Source organism: Eubalaena glacialis, chromosome 6 (genome assembly GCF_028564815.1).
Source record: "Eubalaena glacialis isolate mEubGla1 chromosome 6, mEubGla1.1.hap2.+ XY, whole genome shotgun sequence".
NCBI classification, from domain to species: Eukaryota; Metazoa; Chordata; class Mammalia; order Artiodactyla; family Balaenidae; genus Eubalaena; species Eubalaena glacialis.
In genome coordinates, this window is record NC_083721.1 from 1,257,239 (window position 1) to 1,276,058 (window position 18,820).

The 18,820-nt window shown below is 59.0% G+C and overlaps 1 protein-coding gene across 1 annotated transcript; it reads left to right on the forward strand.

Moving 5' to 3' along the window:
- Positions 1 to 423: 423 nt before the first annotated feature.
- POFUT2 (protein O-fucosyltransferase 2) lies at positions 424 to 12,437 on the forward strand. Its single transcript, XM_061193797.1, has 9 exons — positions 424 to 695; positions 2,045 to 2,295; positions 4,256 to 4,400; positions 4,990 to 5,100; positions 7,471 to 7,537; positions 9,271 to 9,396; positions 9,684 to 9,864; positions 10,017 to 10,140; positions 11,168 to 12,437. Exons 1-9 carry the CDS (start codon positions 565 to 567, stop codon positions 11,319 to 11,321), a joined length of 1,290 nt encoding a protein of 429 aa, XP_061049780.1. The 5' UTR covers positions 424 to 564; the 3' UTR covers positions 11,322 to 12,437.
- Positions 12,438 to 18,820: the final 6,383 nt, after the last annotated feature.

The following is an 18,820-nucleotide window of genomic DNA, read 5'->3' on the forward strand; positions in this document are numbered from 1 at the left end:
GGTCAGTCCTCTGGCTTGCCCTTCCGCAGCCCGCACGCTGACCCTGTGCGCGTCGGGCGCGAGGGGAAGCAGCGGACCCCAGGCGGAGGCCGGCGCGGCCCGCAGGTCAGGATGTCTGCGCCCCACGCCGCGTGGCCGCGCCCTCGGCGCCATCCCCGCCCCGGCCTGTACCCAGCGCGGCCCCCAGGTGAGGACTTCCGCGCTTCTGAACGCGTGGCCCCGCCCCGGACCCGCCCCCAGGCGCCAGCCCCGCCCTAGCCTGTACCCGGCGCGGCCCGCGGGAGGAGACGTCCGCGCGGCCCCGCCCCTGTCTCGGCCCCGCCCACACCCCGGCCCAGTCCACCCGCCCATCAGTCCCGCCCCCGCCCCTCGGCCCGGACCCGCTTCGGCCCCCAGCGGCTCCGCCCGTTCTGCCGCAGGAACTTCCGGACTCGGGATCAAGCAGGACTCATGCCCTAGGTGGGCCCCGTGGCGTTGCCGTGGTACAGGCGAAGCTCTCCACGAGGGCGGGCTGCACTTCCGGGGCGGGGCACGGCCACCGGAAGTGCGTGGCCGCCCGGGGCCATGGCGGTGTTCGGCGTCTTCTGCCTGCTACTCGGGGCGGTATCCTGGCCGCCGGCCTCGGCCTCGGGCGAGGAGTTCTGGCCCGGCCAGTCGGCAGCCGACATCTTGTCGGGGGCGGCGTCCCGCAGACGGTAAACGTCCTTGGCTGGGCCGGTGGGCAGGGACCCGGCGAACCGGGAGGCGGGGCTCGGAGGGCCGGGAGGCGGAGCGGTGGAGCCTCGGTCTCCCTTCGCCTCTCGGGACCCCTGGCCTGGGGGCGCGAGCCCCCCGGAAGGGCAGGCTGCAGGTCCGCGTTAGGGGGCAGGCCGGGGGCCCCTGTTACATGATGCGGGCCCTCCCTGGAGTTCGAGGAGCCCCCGAATCAGATGTTCGAATGGGGTGGTTCTTAAGAAAGCTCAGCTTTGTTTACCTGCAAGAGAATATCCGTCGCATCCAGGTGTTGGTTGTTTCATAGATAAGTCTCAGGAATAAGAGACAAGCGTCAGTGCCATTCAGCAGTTACTGAGAGCTTGACCGAAAACAGACTGCTGGGTGCGGGATGTCAGGATGGTAGATGGGCCTCTTCCTGGCAGGCTTGGGGGATTGGAGGCTCACGCCAGGGATCACAGCATGGCCTCATTTGCAGTAACGGAGATGCAGAGAAGGGGCGGTGAGGACATAGCAGAAGCTGAGGTCTTCTGCCTGCGGCTTGTGTAGAGAAGTCTTGCTTTACATAGGGCAGCCGTTCTCAAAGTGTGTCCAGGGATCCCAGAGGTGCCAGGCCGTTTTCTTAGAAAGGCCAGGATATCATCTGCCTTTTGCACACACTCTCTCGAGAGTTTACTGTGGAGTTTTTCCAGAGACCACCTGGCCTGTGATACCATAACACAGGGAATGAAGAAGCAGACAGGAGAATCCAGCAATCACCAGACCAAAAAGAGATTTTCAAAAATTAAAAACAGTGCCGCTCTTGTCCCTCATGATTTTTGTCTTGAAAAATACACTTATTTTTCATTTGGAAATTTGGAAATGCTAATGGTAAGAGTAATACGTTTATTTTTGTTATTTTTAAGGGAATTCATAAATACTTTTCTAAAGTTCTTGCTTTAAATTCTAAATCAGGAATTATCGATAGATTTAACCCACATAAACACTAGCCTTTGGGGTCCTCGCTAATCGTTAAGGGTGTGCAGGGGTCTGTAGACCAAGAAGTTTGAGAACCCCTGGAGGGTGAGTGCTGAGATTCTGGCTGCGAGACTCTGCTGGTCTCAGCTGTGAATTATTGCTGGTGGTTAAACGGATACTGAGATGTCTTCTGCTCCTACTTGCGGGCTCTTTAAGTGACTGGTCCCCTAGAAACGGGCGGGCCGCTGCCTCCACGTTACAGACCAGAAGCTACTGACCGTGCCTGGAGTCGGGCGCTAGGCCGTGGACGTGGGGTGTTGGGTTTTCTGTGCAGAGCCCTGGCCCTGAAGAACCACTCTCCTGCCCTCCCTGCCAGGTATCTTCTGTACGACGTCAACCCCCCGGAGGGCTTCAACCTCCGCAGGGACGTCTACATCCGAGTCGCCTCCCTCCTGAAGACTCTGCTGAAGACTGAGGAGTGGGTGCTGGTGCTGCCCCCCTGGGGCCGTCTCTACCACTGGAAGAGCCCCGACATTCACCAGGTCCGCATTCCCTGGTCCGACTTTTTTGACCTTCCAAGTCTCAGTAGAAACATCCCCGTCATTGAGTACGAGCAGTTCATTGCAGGTGAGGCGGGCGGCGGTCCTGTAACGGGGGCCGGGCGGGCGTTGGTCGGGGCGTGAACGTCAGGCCAGGCCCGAGACCTCGGCCAGCTGGGCCGTCTCGCCTTGGGCCTTTGCTCCGCCTAGGGGCCCTGCTTCCGTTTCCCCCACTACCAGCGATTTTGACCTTTCCATAGTTTTTCTAGGGAAATAGATCTGAAGCATGTGAGCTATGTGTCCCCTCGCCTCTGAAAACCCCGGCCGCCTGGTGAGCTGGAGCTGTGATGGGGGGGCAGGACCACAGGCCTCCCCCTACGCAGGCCAGGCTGTTCTTACCTGAAGGAAGACATGTTGCATGTGTGGCGTTGGCTGGGTGCTGGTGGAGACGTGTGACCACACGTCCTGTCTCATTTGGTTCTGATCAACCTTCTCATTTTAATGTTTTTAAGAGGAAAGAGTTGAAGATTTCTTAGAATGAAGGTACTTAGAGCTCACCGTTGCCTTATTCAGAAGACATAAACGGTCAGGGACACCTCTGCCCCGATCCCTGGAGCGGCCCGGAAGAGCGAGTCACAGATCCTGAGTGGCGGTCTTAGCGCTTCTGTGCGAGGGCCTGGTGGCCTGAGCGTCGCTGCTCCCGCCGAGGCCGGGCCCACACGTCCTCCTTGTCAGCTTCTGTTCTCACCGCGCCGCAGACCCTGTCCCGCGGGACGTCCTCCGTGTGGGGCTCCGCTGTGGCTGCAGGGCCACCGGGCGACCTGCTGCCGTCTGCGCTCCGGCTGCAGAGCAGCCTTCCTGACCCGACTCAGCCCGGGAAGCAGGCTCGGCCTCGTGTGCGCGGGCCCTGGCGCCCAGGGGACCGGCCCCTGACCTGCCAGCGCGGTGGCGTCTCGGCCACGAGGGGTGCTTAGTGACTGCAGACAGGTGTCGTCCCTGCCTCTCTGCAGGCCGTGTCCCTCGGGCCAGGCAGTGGGGGTGGGGACCGAGCCCCCGGGTGACACTGTGGCGGTGGCAGACCGGCCTTGACCAGCTCTGGTTTCCTGCTGCAGAGGGGCCAGGCATGGGGCGTCACACCCGGAAGGCCTCCAGGCCGGCCTCTCAGCCCCGGTGTCGCATCCCCCCGCCCCGCCGTAGGAGGAGCCCCAGAGCTCGGGCCTCGTGCCCAAGCCAGAGAGAGTGTGGACGAGACACCGGGTCACTCGCTGTGGCTCTCTCGTCAGTGCGCTCCGTCGTTGCACCTGTGAGCACATCTTCACTTGTCGCCGAGTCGTGGCTGGGAGGCTCCAGGTGTGGGAGAGCAGTGGGTGAGAGGGACACAGGCCCCTGCTCTCCGGGGCCTCCTGTTGGGGGCGGGGGCAGAGCATAAGTAAGTGGCGGGGACCCACAGCGCTCGCGGCAGTGACCAGAGCCACAGGACGAGAAAGCAGGAAGGGGTGCGGAGTGTTGGGCGGTGGCCGTGGACTGGGAAGGCATCCTTTTCGGGGAGATGCAGTTTGAGTGGCGAACTCAAACTGTTCGTTCGAGAACGAGCCCCGGAGGGGACGGTCCAGGCGGGTCAGCTATTCAGGTGTCCCGGGGAAGGAGCACCCCCATGGGCTCCAGGCACCACAGGCGGGCAGCTGCAGGAGAGGAGAGGGGCAGAGCGAGGACAGCCTGCGGCTGTCGTGGGGACGGGCCCCGCCCACGGCGAAGTGGGGGTGTGGCTGGAAAGAGACGGGGGCCCAGGCAAGGCCGGATGCTGTAAGAGGTCGGGGCGCTGAGCGGCCCAGAGGAGCTGCTGGCTCCTGGACAGCCCCCCACCAGGCAGCCCTCCCGTCCCCTGAGGGACCCCCACGTCCCGAGGTCACTTGTTCCATCATCTCTGCTTTTGTGAGCTTCCTCCAGTCCTGTTTGGGAAGGCGGTGGCGTTAAGTACAGTGGTACTTCTCTGTATCGCCGCAGTGTGGGCTGTGGTCACCGTTCCTGTCGGTCCTTGTCTCCTGCAGAGTCTGGCGGGCCCTTCATTGACCAGGTCTATGTCCTGCAAGGTTATGCAGAGGGCTGGAAGGAGGGGGCCTGGGAGGAGAAGATCGACAGCCGGCCCTGCATCGAGCCGCCCCTTTACTCGCAGGACAAGCACGAGTATTACAGGTAGCACCGTGTTCGGGGACTCAGGCTGGTTTAGAAATAGCTGGCTGAGACACGCTTACCTTTTCCCGTGCTGTTTAATGCACTCGAACGTGGTTGTGGCGGTGTTGTCACCCCAGACTGAGCTGCCATCAGAAGAGCTGCCTGTGGAAGTGCTGCTGTGTCCTCCCCAACCCGCCCAAAGCGCCCCCCGCACGGGGGACCAGAGTAATCCGGTTCTAGACCTGGAGCAGCTCAGAAGCTGCTGAGAGCACAGCTGCTTTAAGGACAGTTACTGTCAAAACTGGCCCTGGCCCGTAAGCGTTCGTTCCGCCGGGCTCCTTCCGGGCCGCCCCTGCTTTCCTGTCATCGTACCGTCCAGATTCCTGAAGAGAGCTTCTGTGGTCTCATCAGATCAGATGAAATTTGTGGTTTCTTTAAAGATTTCCACAAGGTCGCTACCTGTGATCACGACCAATCAGTTGTGAAATCTTACTGGTGAACTAAGAGAACCAGCCGAGTTTATCCAGATCAGGCCGTGCGTGTAGACGTTACGTCCTGCCCGCGGAAAAAGAAACCACACTAACCGGGTGCCGTGGGTCTTGTTTTCCAGAGGATGGTTTTGGGGTTATGAAGAGACGCGGGGTTTAAACGTTTCCTGTCTGTCTGTTCAGGGATCGGCTTCCATCATCGCCCCTGTGCTTTTGAGAAACACGTCCGCACGGTGAGTGTGTGGTCTCTGGGTGATGGCTGGTGCGAGGGCACGTGTGTGAGCGTGTCCGCGTGTGCCTGTGCTCCGTCCTGCTGGCTGGCCCGCGGGCGTCGCCGGAGGGTCAGACCTCATCCCCTCCCCCACCCCTCAAGCCGGGGGGCCGGCAGTTGGGATCCAGGGGAGCCCCCAGGTGGGGCGGCCGCGGCTGTTCTCCTCCTGGTGCTGCTCGGAGCGGCTGTGCTTTTGAGCCTCACGATGGGGGTCTCTGGTCCCACCCCTGGTGGGTGGTGCAGTCGGATTTACACCCGGATCCTGCCCTGGGGTCCTGTCGGAGGTGGTGGGGCGAGCGGGAGCCTGCTGGATGCAGCAGGGCGTGAGGATGGACGTAGGGGCAGGGGGGCGGGCAGTAAGAGGGGGCGGGGATGAGGGCCGTGGGGTCGTGAGGCTGCGGCAGGCGGAGGGCCGGGACAAGAGCGGGCCCAGCGGGGCCAGGAGGGTTTTGAAGGGACCACTGAGTGACCGGGGCTGGGGCGGCAGCCTGGAGCTGGCCTTGGAGGTTCCGCATGGGGGAGGAGTGCTTCCCCTCGGGGCCACCCCTGAAATCAGGCTCTCTCGCCGGCCTCCTCGAAGGCTGAGCTGTGAGTGGTCAGAGGAACAGCTCAGGCCTTTCCTGGACACACCGCCCTGGTGGCTGCTCCTGGCCTCGCGTGTTGGGAGTGTGTCTGCATGGCCGGTTCCTCCTGGAAGCAGACAACCAGCCACGTGGGCCCCGCCCGCCCGCCCTGCCACCGGAGGGTCAGCAGGGAGGGCTGGGGGTTCCGGGCGAGCTCCTCACGAGGGGGCTCGTGCTTGGTTTCTAGGCAGGTGTCCTAGGAGTCCCCTGCAGGTGTGGGTTGCTGGGGACGTGGGGACCCTGAGAGGGCCCCTCCTGTTAGCCGCCTTCAGTGTCCCTGAGCCTGTGCTCTCCGGGGCCCGGGAAGGCGCAGACTGTCCCAGCACGTCCCCGGTGTGCCAGAACGCCAGGCCGGGTCCCCCCGGGCCTGTGTCAACAAAACGCAGGCGGGTCCCCGGAGGCAGCAGACGCCTGCTCCGCGCGGTGGGTCCGCGCCCCACGCAAGAGACGAGGTTGCTGGGGCCCCGCGTTACTCGCCTTACAGCTGTTTGCGTTTCAAACGCAGATCTGGCTGAAGCTTTGGGCCGTGGGACCGTTTCTTCTGAGTCCCATTTGTGGGTAAGGGGAGCTGAGCCCGGGACAGACTTGTGCCCGGAGGCCCCTCTGTTTAAGAGAGACGCAGGGGCTTGACAGCGGGGAGATGGCGGCGCTGAGACCCACGAGGCTCGACGGGGGTGGGGGGTGGGGGGGACCCCCACCATGCAGAAAACTCAAGATGGGAAAAGCACTGACCAGAGAGAGAAGGTTGATACATTCAGTTACGTTGAAATTAATAAGTCTTGTCCGTCAATAGAGAGCGTTAACAAGATGGAAAGGCAAACCACAGAGAGGGGGGCTTGTAGCACGTCAGTCACGTCAGTCCGTACAGGGCTGGGTCAGGTACAGGCAGAGCTTCTAAAGGTGAGCGAGGAAAGGGCAGGCGGCCTGGTAGCGAATTCAGCAGCAGACACTGTCAGGGATGCCGCCGGGGCCACGCTGCTCTCAGACCCCAGGGGGGACGCAGGCCGCCGCTTCCCGCACGTGGCCTGTGTCTGGAGGGTCCTTTCCACGTGTGCTGATTCTTCAGGTTGCTGGATTAGCTCAGGCAGACCACCTTTCCTGCCCCTCGCTTTGCAAGGAGGGCGTTGAGCCTTCCCTGGAGAAGGGGCTGGCTTTTGGCTGGAGAAATACAACCGTGATAAGGACTCTTTCATTAAGGTGGTTTTTAAAAATAAGAGTAAATACTGAGTTTTGTTCCTTTGGGGTAGCCATCATTATATGGGTTTGCCCTTTATCCAGTAACGTGATGAGTTAAGCCATAGATGTTCTAATGCTGAACCATTTTTGCATTCCTGGTGTGAACTCCATTTGTCATGTGTGTCATCCTTTTAATATATTGCTGGGTTCTGTTTGCTAATTTTATGTTTTGTTCACTTGTGGGTTTTTCTGCGTTGCGAGTCACACGCGAGCTTGGTAGCTCAGCCAGTTCAGTGGCTGGGACGGGAGAGCGTCCGTCAGTGTTAGAGCCAGTTAGAAATCAGAAGCTTCTGCAGGCAGCTGCCTGTGAGAGGCTCCGCAGAGATTTGCCCACACGCACCCAGGCGGCCCAGCAAGGTTTGACCGTCTCAGACTTCGTCCCTGATTGTTCCCTGGCCCAGGGCCTCCCCCATGACCGTGCTCTCTGGAGCGTGTGAACATGAAAACCTTCTTTTCCTGTTGTTTAAAAATAGGTCCGTGATGTTAGACCGAGCCGAAAACCTCCTTCACGACCACTATGGAGGGAAGGAGTACTGGGACGTGAGTGTTGCGTGGCGAGCATCTCTGTACGTGTGTTTAGTCTTGGAAAACCCAAGGCCCTCAGCAGCTCTTGTTTTCCGCCTTGCTGACTAACCTGATGAGGCGCTTAGCAGGCATGGGGGAGGGCCCGCCGGTGACTGTTGCCCCTGCCCAAGGAGGTGCTCCAGGGCGCGGGCTGGGGCGTCCCGGGCCCCCGCTCCTGCACTGCATCGGCTGTCCTTTCCTGCTGACGCACTCAGAACCTGGAATTAGAGCTCCGGCCGTGTGTCCTCAGCGTTGCATGGTGGGGCATTCTGTGCCCCGAGTCCTTAATAGCGGAGTCGGGCTCTGCTTTGACGGGGAAGCGCTGGCTCTGGGTGCACAGACAGTGACAGTGAGGCAGGTGGGCGAGAGGCTTCTCCCGTCCTCCTGGGGGTGGGGACGGCTTAATCGTCAGGCGTCTGGCTTGGAAAAGAGGCGCAGTTCTGCCGACGGGGGCCGGTGCAACAGTTTGGTAAAAGCGTCAGACGTTCCCTGAGAAGAGCCTTTGGCTGCAAGGTGCGGACCCAGGTGAAGTCGGCCTGGCCTGTCGGGGGCTCTGCCGGGCGAAGGAGCCTCCAGGGGCATCAGGGTGGGTGGGCTGCAGGGGACACGGGGCCTGCCCCACTCGGCTCCCATGCTCCCCCCGGGTCCTGGGACCTGTGCAGAAACTGATCTTAGAAGGGGCATTTGTGTATTGTTGAAGTTAAGTAGAAGTTTTAGGCAAATTACAGCTTTCTTAAATTAAAAATGAGCACTGAGCTCCCTCAAGGCAGATACTTTACAGCCTGGTTTCTCCCCTCCCCGCGGGGATTTGCGCCCCCCTCATCTGGGGCTCCCGGTGGATGTGTCACTTCTCCCGAGGCCCCTGTGCGGGAACCGGTTTCCCCGGATCTCTGCACCTTGGCACTGCCGACGGTGTGGACAGAGCCCCGTGGCCATGCCCCCCACCCCCGTTTCCACATGGTGGGCATGTTATTTTCTGCCGCAGGGGCTCCCAGGTCTGTTAATTGAGGTGCAGGTTTATTATTTATGGCAGGTAATATTTGAAAAAGAAAAACATGGTATTTGCTGTCAAAAAAATGCAGTTGGTATTCTGTAATCTCTGCACCTAATTCACGATGAAGGGCAGCCCCCCATGTGGTGAGGTCCGTCCCTGGACCGTGTCCTGTCCTGTCCCTGCAGGGCGTTGGTCAGTAATCAGTCCCTAGATGGACCCAGTCAGGCCCCACAAGTCCCGCCCAGTCGTCACCAGCCTCAGCCTGTCTGGTCCTTCCTCCACCTGGGGAAATGGGTGTCATGCCCCCTCTGCAGCCCCTGACCCCCAGCTCTCAGGGTCTGCCCTGTCTAGGGGTCGTTGATGCCTCCTGTGGGCGGGCTGGGCAGGCAGAGGCCCCCAGATGGGACCCTGCTCCCTGGACTTGCGACCTGGGTGCCTCCTGGGCGGGTTGTTGCAGAAGCGCAGAAGTGTCAAAACGTGGACACGGTGGTTCTGTGCCTCATGACAGCACTGTGGTCCCCGCCGGCCCTGAAGGGTGGTGACCCCGCTCGGCACCTGCGGGGGGGAGGGGAGACGGGCGGGGACCCCGGGTGGGGGGGAGGGGTGATGGGCGGGGACCCCAGGGCAGGGGGGAGGGGTGACGGGCGGGGACCCCGGGGGGGGGGTGACGGGCAGGGACCCCGGGGCAGGGGCTCACAGCCCGTTGCACCCGCAGACCCGGCGCAGCATGGTGTTTGCCAAGCACCTGCGGGCCGTGGGGGACGAGTTCCGGAGCAGGTACCTCAATTCCACGGACGCGGCCGACAGGATCCCCTTTGAGGAGGACTGGACCAAGATGAAGGTAGCCCCCACTTCTGTAATCCTTGGCGGGGGGGATGCATTTTATCTCTTCAGACACCTCACAACTAGTCCCCTCATTCAGGGAAGGGCAGAACGGGGCACCTTGTCTGTCACAGGGCTGCCCGGCCCCACTGCCCCGGTCACCAGAGGCGCTGCTCGTCAGCAGCGAGCCCCCTGTCCTGGTGCAGGTGTAGGGACGTTGGCCAGTAATCCGTCCCTAGATGGACCCGACCAGGCCCCTCACGTCCCGCCCGATCGTCACCAGCCTGTCGGGTCCTCCTCCACCAGGTCAAGCTGGGCTCTTCGCTGGGGGGCCCATACCTGGGCGTCCACCTGAGGAGGAAGGACTTCATCTGGGGGCACAGGGAGGACGTGCCCAGCCTGGAGGGGGCTGTGAGGAGGATCCGCAGCCTCATGAAGACCCACCAGCTGGACAAGGTGTTCGTGGCCACGGATGCCGCCAGGAAGGGTACGTGGCTTCCATCCGTCTGTTTCTCCCACGGTTAACGGGAGGGGGTCGTGTTTCTGTCCTCCTCGTCCCCCTCTCCGTGGCCCTGCAGCGTGAGTGCATGCACACGCGTGTCTCCTGCGGCCCCGTCACCTCCCGTGATGCACCTGCAGAGCTGGATGGGCTCCGGAGGCTGCTGCCCGAGATGGTGCGGTTTGAACCCACGTGGGAGGAGCTGGAGCTCTACAAGGACGGGGGCGTCGCCATCGTGGACCAGTGGGTCTGCGCACACGCCCGGTGAGCAGCCCCTCCCGCCGCGTACACGCCTAGCCCGTGTCCGAGGCTGAGTCCTCATGTGCAGAACCCCCGCTCGGCCCTCCTTGCCTCACCCGGGGTCTCTCCTCTGTCTCGTCTTGTCTCGGGGGAGGGGCCATGCCCGCTCCGCCCGCCCCTGAGTCCTGGTCCCCAGGTACATCTCGGGCACCCGCGGGGCACCCTGCCCATTGTCCCGTCCTTGTCATGGGAGGCAAGCTGTCCACAGGGACTTGGGCCCGGGCCTCGGGGGTTCCTCTGGGGCTCATCTGCCCACCAGCGCTGGGAGGGCAGGGCTGGGGTGAGTCGGGCACTTGGAGTAAAGTGGAAAATCAGAGCAGAGTAGGTGATTTTCCCTCTCCTTCCAGAATTCTCAGACATGCTGGGTGCAGGGGCGTGTGTGGTTTACCAGGTAGATGTGTGCCCTGTCCTGTTCCAGGGGACACCTCCTCCAGGCTGAGCAGAGGGGTGAGGGCGGACTCAGCCCCTCCAGGGGTGCAGGGAGCAGCCCCCGCCCAGCCCTGTGCTCTGGGCCCTGCCCCTCGGCCCCGAGGTTCTGCTGGTGGGGGGCGGGGGTATGGGGTTCGGGGCTTCGCTCTTCCCCGCCCGCCTTGGGCTCAAACCTGGCGGTGACAGGGAGCAGACCTCCGGCGTGTGTGTTCCAAGATGCCGTCCCTGGAGGGGAGTTTCTTCCTTCTCCGGCTGCAGCTCCGCCCCTCAGCGGGAAGGCCTGCGGGGCAGGTTGAGCTTGGCCCTGAGCCCCTGCCCCGAGCAGCCGAGGTCTAGCAGTGGCCCGAGCCTGCCCCCGGTGCGGGACCTGTCACCCGAGCCCCTGCGGCTGCCGCAGCCTGGCCTCTGGGCTCCTCCAGCCCAGGCCGCGTGGTGGCGATTGGCCACGGGGAGCCCCGGCCGAGGAGACTGGGGTGGGGGGCCGGGCGGGCACCTGGGGTCGGGGGTGGGCGTGGCCGGCAGGTTTGCTCCGCAGCCCCGGTGACCTCACATTTCTCAGCAGGTTTTTTATCGGCACTTCGGTCTCCACGTTCTCCTTTCGAATTCACGAGGAGAGAGAAATCCTGGGGTTGGACCCCAAGACGACATACAACCGGTTCTGTGGGGACGAGGAGAAGGCGTGCGAGCAGCCCACGCACTGGAGGATCGCGTACTGAGCCGGCCCGCGGGCGCCCCACATGCGGGCTCGCAGCTGCCCTTAGGACAGGTGTCGCCGCCGGGGCAGGGACCCCCCGGCTGGGCAGCAGGCTGTCCCCTCTCCGGTCTCAGGCCCAGGAGCCCTGCGGAGCCACGCTGCGTCTGCCCTGCCTTCCTCAGGCCCACCTGTCTGCCGTGACCCAGAGCCACCGCTTCCCCGGGATGCGGGTTGTTGGCTCCAGATCCGGAACCGTGTCTCCGCGGCCAGCGAGGCCCCCATGATGCCTCGGAGGTGCCAGCTTGTCCTTGTTGACCTTGGTCTGGAGCGTTTCCCGCAGCGTCGGGCAGGCCTGGCACCTGGGCTGCTCCTGTCCCGGGTGGCGGCCACAGTGCTGACCCTCCGTGTGCCACAGAGCAGGGCCCTTGGTCCTGCGCTTCTCCCCACGTGGGACCCCGTGCCAGCTGGACAGCGGGCGAACCGCCACATCACGGGGCCGGTCTGAGGCCTTTGGGGGCCTGTGATGCCCTTGCCCCATCCGCCCCCACTGCCTGGGCCAGAGCATCGGAACATTCCTTGGCGAGTCCCGGTGCTTTGTGTGCTCACGGGGATGGGGGCCCCCCCCCGGTTGTCTGCAGGGTCCATCCAGCTGTCCAGGCTGTCTGGTCTGTGACGGCCACAGCAGTACGAGGGGTGGCTGGATGCTCGTCCTCGATCCCCGTGCGAGGGCAGGGGTGCGGCCGAGAGGAGCGGGGTCACTCCAGCCTCGGAAGGCACCTTGGGGTCCAGCTGCTGCACGCGGGGCGGAGGCCGGTCTGCAGAGCCCTGTGCTGGGACTTCAGCACGGCCGCCACGAGGGAGCTACCGTGAGGGCACTGCTGGGGCCCCACCCCGTCCCCTCCGACTAGGCGCCCAACTTGCCACGACACCTGGGGTGACTGGCGACGTGGGCGCCGGGAGCCCTGCAGAACCCATGAGTCTGGGCCCTGGCCACCCGGCGTCTCCTTCCTGAGCTCTAGAGAGGCCCTGATCACATGGCGGGGTCCTGCGGTGTCACAGCCGTGCCGGGTGAAACGGGGAGATATTTATTCTTTGTCTATTTGTACATCAAGTATTAATAAAATACGTTTTCTAGAAATGGTGCTTTTTCCCACCCTGTGTTCTATTTCGGCTGAGCGCTGGTCCAAGCGTTTGGACTTGGCCGTTACCTTCCTTTTTAAGAAAAGCTGTGTTGTCATCATCTGTGTTTACGGCTGTGAGCATCGTGGAGGCACCAGCCTGGCACCGCCTGCCCCGCCGGCTCTTCGTTCTTTGCACGTTGGCTGCCAGGCTTGTTTGGAAAGAGCGCGCGGTTCTACAGGTTTGAGAACTGCTGTCGTCTAGGTGCCGAGGGGGCAGCAGTAGAGCCTCCCTGGGGTCTGCATCCTGCTGGGAAAGACCAGCCAGCGAAACCCCACCCTAGAGGGCAGGGCACGTGGTGGGAAGGCAGGGAGCTCTGGGAGTGGGTGCGGGCCACGTGGCGGAGGGAGCAGGAGTGAATCTCAAGGGGCAGTGAGGGTGGGGGCTGCTGGGGGTCTGTGGAGAAGCGAGGGACAGACTCGAAGCCGGGCTCCAGGTGACGCTGTCAGGGCCACTGGACGCGGGGTGGGTGGTCGGGAGGTGGCGTCTCAGCTGCTGGAAGGACGTGGGGCCGGGGCCTGTGGTCTTGGCCACGTGGAAGGGCCGAGGGAGAGGGGCAGCCGGTGGGGACCCTGACCGTGGGCGGGGCCGGAGGAGGAGGCGGCCTCCGGGCATCGCACCCCCGTCCTGACGGAGGAGACGGGAGGAGCCGTGGCCTCGTGGGCCTCCCCGGCCCCAGGCCTGCCCGCACCCTCGGCTCTGCCGTGTCTGACGGGGCACCGGGCAGGCCGCAGGAGGGCCATCGTCAGAGCCTGTCTGGAGCGTGTCGTGCCGTCGTCGGAATTTCAGAAACACATCGAGGGTGAAGGAAGGTGAGCCGGTGGGCGTGGGATGGGGTCGCTGTCCGCCTCAGTGGGGGCACGAGAAGTGAGTGTCCCCCGAGGGCTCCGGAGGCCCCCCGCACGGACGGCAGCCGCCCTCTGCAGGCCGGGGGTTCCCGGATGTGGAACCACCTCCCTACATCTGGGGCCGCCCCACCCTGCGCCCTGATTCAGTGCCCGACTCTGAGGTCACAGGGTTGGCGCTGCACAGGGGCTTATAAATAAACCGCCTGGTCACAGAGGGCATCCCTGCATCGCTGGCCTGGACAGTCCTGCTAGATCAGGGCATCAGGTCCAGCGGACAGCGGGGGAGCCTTGCCACTGTGGCTCCCTGGGGACCCCAGCCGTGCGGGGCCGGTTACCCTGCACCACGGGCCAGGCTCCGGGCTCCGAGGGGAATTTCTGCGAGGTGGCACCTTTGTCCCCATCCCTGGGCGAGGAGTGAGTGTGTCGTGGGAGATTGTTTTCTTATGATGATCAGTCTGTGCTCTCAAAGCCCAGGGGCCTCCAGAGACCCCATTTCAGCAGAGAACCTTCCCTGTGAGCGGAAGGAGAACGGAAGCCCCTCCTCTGTGAAATGATGACTCTTAATTGTCTTTTGCTTCCTGTGGGCAGCAGGCTCTCGTCGGCTGAGTCTGTTGTGAGTCCAGCTGTCGGGGGGTCGGGGTGGCGCTCCTCCGCTCGCAGGACAGCCTGAACAGGGACGGGGACGTGGATGGGGGAGGGCAAACCTGGCTGTCTGACCTTGAGCCAGAAGGACCACGCGGGCCCTGCGTCTCGGCCTGGCCCTCCCAGGACGGAGGGTGGTGGAGTGGACGCGGACAGCCTGCAGCCTGGGGGCCTGGCCTTTCAGCACAAAGCGCTTCACGCATCCAGGTTGGGGGCGCCATCACGATGCAGTCTAGGTTAGGAAAGCGGTCACAGAACTTTCCCAGCTTCACCTGGGGACTGATTCTCTGGGTGGTGGTGGTGCTGTCATCCTGCTTTTCTACTTCACAGAGGGGTCACTGATGTAAGACCACCCACGTGATCCCGAGGTGCCCTCTGGGCCACAGGAGGAGCCCTCATTCACCCCGTGGGCACTGAGCACCCCCCAACCCCCCGCCCCGGGCCTGGGTGTCCTGATGGAGTCAGGAGAGTGGGCGCTGGGGAGGCCTCTGCTCGAGGGAGGACCAGGGCCTTAGGTGATGGTCAGGGAGCATGTCCAGCGCACAGGGCCAGCCAGTGCCTGGCCTGGCGGGAGAGCCTCGGAGGAGGGCGGCAGTGCTAGGCCCGGAGTTTGCAGGGGCACCCGCCTAGCTTGTTGGAGAAGCAGGGGCAGGTCCCAGCCCAACGTGGTGGGAGCCCCAAGGTCTCGGAGCCCCGAGGCCATCAGCAAAGGTTCCTGCTGTGGAGTGGGCTTGGGCGGCTGTGTGTGGGTGGGGGCAGGAAGGACCCCCCACACGGGCCAGGCCAGGCTGGGTGCCCCGAGACAGACCTTTGCAGGTGAAGGGCGAGGGAGACCCAGTTGCCAGAGGTGCCTGGTCAGAAGGTGGGGAGGGGCAGATGGGAGATGACCAGGGCTGACGGCCGCCCTGAGCTGCTCCAGCCCACGGCCCCCTCTCCTGTAGGGACTTGGGGGCTGTCACACCGTGAGGCGGGGCCTCAGCAAAGCCCCTCCCAGCTCTCCTCTGGACCCCTCAAGCCTGCTCCAGCTGACGTCTGACAAACCCACTCGTCACTCATCGTTAACCTTTTAAAAACAAAGGGGAAGTGTCGAACCCGGACGTTTGAACTTTCGGGGATTCGTCTCCTCATCTGCGGAGAAGGTCAGGGAGGCAGGCACGTGGGCAGGAGACAGTGGCTGATGCTCTAAAATTGTTCCCCTGACCTCGAAGGCAGGCGGCATCTCAACCAAGCAGCGAGGCCCGGCCTGAGATAAATATTCACGTCCCTCCCCGCCTGCCTGTCATCTCTGTGATTAAGCCAGGTCCTTGTTCAGTGAGGCGATGACACAGCCAATTAACTCTTGCAACACTGTCACCAGCGCTCAGAGAAACCCAGGACAGTCACTTGGTCCTTTCCAACCAAGCAAGGAAGGTAAGGGACTGGAAAATTCAAAGATGTTATTTAAAGACTGACTTCCAAAGGAGATTGGCTCAAGATGGCAGAGTAGAAGGACGTGCGCTCACTCCCTCTTGCGAGAGCACCAGAATCACAACTGACTGCTGAACAATCATCGACAGGAAGACACTGGAACTCACCAGAAAAGATACCCCACAACCAAAGACAAAGGAGAAGCCACAATGAGATGGTACGAGGGGCACAATCACAATAAAATCAAATCCCATAACTACTGGGTGGGTGACTCACAGACCGGAGAACACTTATACCACAGAAGTCCACCCACTGGAGTGAAGGTTCTGAGACCCAGGTCAGGCTTCCCAACCTGGGGGCCCGGCAACGGGAGGAGGAATTCCTAGAGAATCAGACTTTGAAGGCTAGCAGGATTTGATTGCAGGACTTCAACAGGACTGGGGGAAACAGAGACTCCACTCTTGGAGGGCACACACAAAGTAGTGTGTGCATCAGGACCCAGGGGAAGGAGCAGTGACCCCATAGGAGACTGAACCAGACCTACCTGCTAATGTTGGAGGGTCTCCTGCAGAGGCGGGGGGTGGCTGTGTCTCACCATGAGGACAAGGACACTGGCAGCAGAAGTTCTGGGAAGTACTCCTTGGTGAGAGTCCTCCCAGAGTCTGCCATTAGCCCCACCAAAGAACCCGGGTAAGCTCCAGTGTTGGGTTGCCTCAGGCCAAATAACCAACAGGGAGGGAACCCAGCCCCACCCATCAGCAGACACTCGGATTAAAGTTTTACTGAGCTCTGCCCACCAGAGCAACAGCCAGCTCTACCCACCACCAGTTCCTCCCATCAGGAACCTTGCACAAGCCTCTTAGATAGCCTCATGCACCAGAGGGCAGACAGCAGAAGCAAGAAGAACTACAATCCTGCAGCCTGTGGAACTAAAACCACGTTCACAGGAAGATAGACGAGATGAAAAGGCAGAGGGCTATGTACCAGATGAAGGAACAAGATTAAACCCCAGAAGAACAACTAAATGAAGTGGAGATAGGCAACCTTCCAGAAAAAGAATTCAGAATAATGATAGTGAAGATGATCCAGGACCTCAGAAAAAGAATGGAGGCGAAGATCAAGAAGATGGAATAAATGTTTAAAAAAGACCTAGAAGAATTAAAGAACAAACAAACAGAGATGAACAATACAATAACTGAAATGAAAAATACACTAGAAATAATCAATAGCAGAATAACTGAGGCAGAAGAACAGATAAGTGACCTGGAAGACAGAATGGTGGAATTCACTACTGCGGAACAGAATAAAGAAAAAAGAATGAAAAGAAATGAAGACAGCCTAAGAGACCTCTGAGACAACGTTAAACGCAACAACATTCACATTATAGGGGTCCCAGAAAGAGAAGAGAGAGAGAAAGGACCCGAGAAAATATTCTAAGAGATTACAGTTGAAAACTTCCCTAACCTGGGAAAGGAAACAGCCACCCAAGTTCAGGAAGCACAGAGAGTCCCATACAGGATAAACCCAAGGAGAAACACGCCGAGACACATAGTAATCAAATTGGCCAAAATTAAAGACAAAGAAAAATTATTGAAAGCAGCAAGGGAAAAATGACAAATAACATACATGGGAACTCCCATAAGGTTAACAGCTGATTTCTTGGCAGAAACTCTACAAGCCAGAACGGAGTGGCATGACATATTTTAAGTGATGAAAGGGAAGAACCTACAACCAAGATTACTCTACCCGGCAAGGATGTCATTCAGATTCGATGGAGAAATCAAAAGCTTTACAGACAAGCAAAAGCTAAGAGAATTCAGCACCACCAAACCAGCTCTACAACAAATGCTAAAGGAACTTCTCTAAGTGGGAAACACAAGAGAAGAAAAGGACCTACAAAAACAAACCCCAAACAATTAAGGAAATGGTAATAGGAACATACATATCGATAATTACCTTAAACGTGAATGGATTAAATGTTCCAACCAAAAGACACAGGCTCACTGAATGGATACAAAAACAAGACCCATATATATGCTGTCTACAGGAGACCCACTTCAGACCTAGGGACACATACAGACTGAAAGTGAGGGGATGGAATAAGATATACCATGCAAATGGAAATCAAAAGAAAGCTGGAGTAGCAATTCTCATATCAGATAAAATAGACTTTAAAATAAAGAATGTTACGAGACAAGGAAGGATACTACATAATGATCAATGGATCAATCCAAGAAGAAGATATAACAATTATAAACATATATGCACCCAACATAGGAGCACCTCAATACATAAGGCAACTGCTAACAGCTCTAAAAGAGGAAATCGACAGTAACACAATAATAATGGGGGACTTTAACACCCCACTAACACCAATGGACAGATCATCCAAACAGAAAATTAATAAGGAAACACAAGCATTAAATGACACAATAGACCAGATAGATTTAATTGATATTTATAGGACAGTCCATCCAAAAACAGCAGATTACACTTTCTTCTCAAGTGCACACGGAACATTCTCCAGGATAGATCACATCTTGGGTCACAAATCAAGCCTCAGTAAATTTAAGAAAATTGAAATCATATCAAGTATCTTTTCTGACCACAACGCTATGAGATTAGAAATCAATTACAGGGAAAAAAACATAAAAAACACAAACACATGGAGGCTAAACAATATGCTACTAAATAACCAAGCGATCACTGAAGAAATCAAAGAGGAAATCAAAAAATACCTAGACACAAATGACAATGAAAACACGACTATCCAAAACCTATGGAATGCAACAAAAGCAGTTCTAAGAGGGGAGTTTATAGCAATACAATCCTACCTCAAGAAACAACAAATATCTCAAACAATCTAACCTTACACCTAAAGGAAGTAGAGAAAGAAAAACAAAACCTGAAGTTAGTAGAAGGAAAGAAATCATAAAGATCATAGCAGAAATAAATGAAATAGAAACAAAGAAAACAATAGCAAAGATCAATAAAACTAAAAGCTTGTTCTTTGAGAAGATAAACAAAATTGATAAACCGTTAGCCAGACTCATCAAGAAAAAGAAAGAGAGGACTCAAATCAATACAATTAGAAATGAAAAAGGAGAAGTTACAACAGACACCGCAGAAATACAAAGCATCCTAAGATACTACTACAAGCAACTCTATGCCAATAAAATGGACAACCTGGAAGAAATGGGCAAATTCTTAGAAAGGTATAATAACCTCCCAAGACTGAACCAGGATGAAATAGAAAATATGAACAGACCAATCACAAGAATGAAATTGAAACTGTGATTAAAAATCTTCCAACAAACAAAAGTCTGGTACCAGATGGCTTCACAGGTGAATTCTATCAGACATTTAGAGAAGAGCTAACACCCATCCTTCTCAAACTCTTCCAAAAAATTGCAGAAGAAGGAACACTCCCAAACTCATTCTATGA

What these genes read in the sequence shown, in the direction of transcription:
- POFUT2 (XM_061193797.1), top strand. Translation starts at nt 565, where the DNA reads ATGGCGGTGTTCGGCGTCTTCTGCCTGCTACTCGGGGCGGTATCCTGG. An exon ending in GTACGAGCAGTTCATTGCAG is followed by an intron (nt 2,296 to 4,255) that starts GTGAGGCGGGCG and finishes TGTCTCCTGCAG; the next exon opens with AGTCTGGCGGGCCCTTCATT. An exon ending in AGGACTGGACCAAGATGAAG is followed by an intron (nt 9,397 to 9,683) that starts GTAGCCCCCACT and finishes CTCCTCCACCAG; the next exon opens with GTCAAGCTGGGCTCTTCGCT.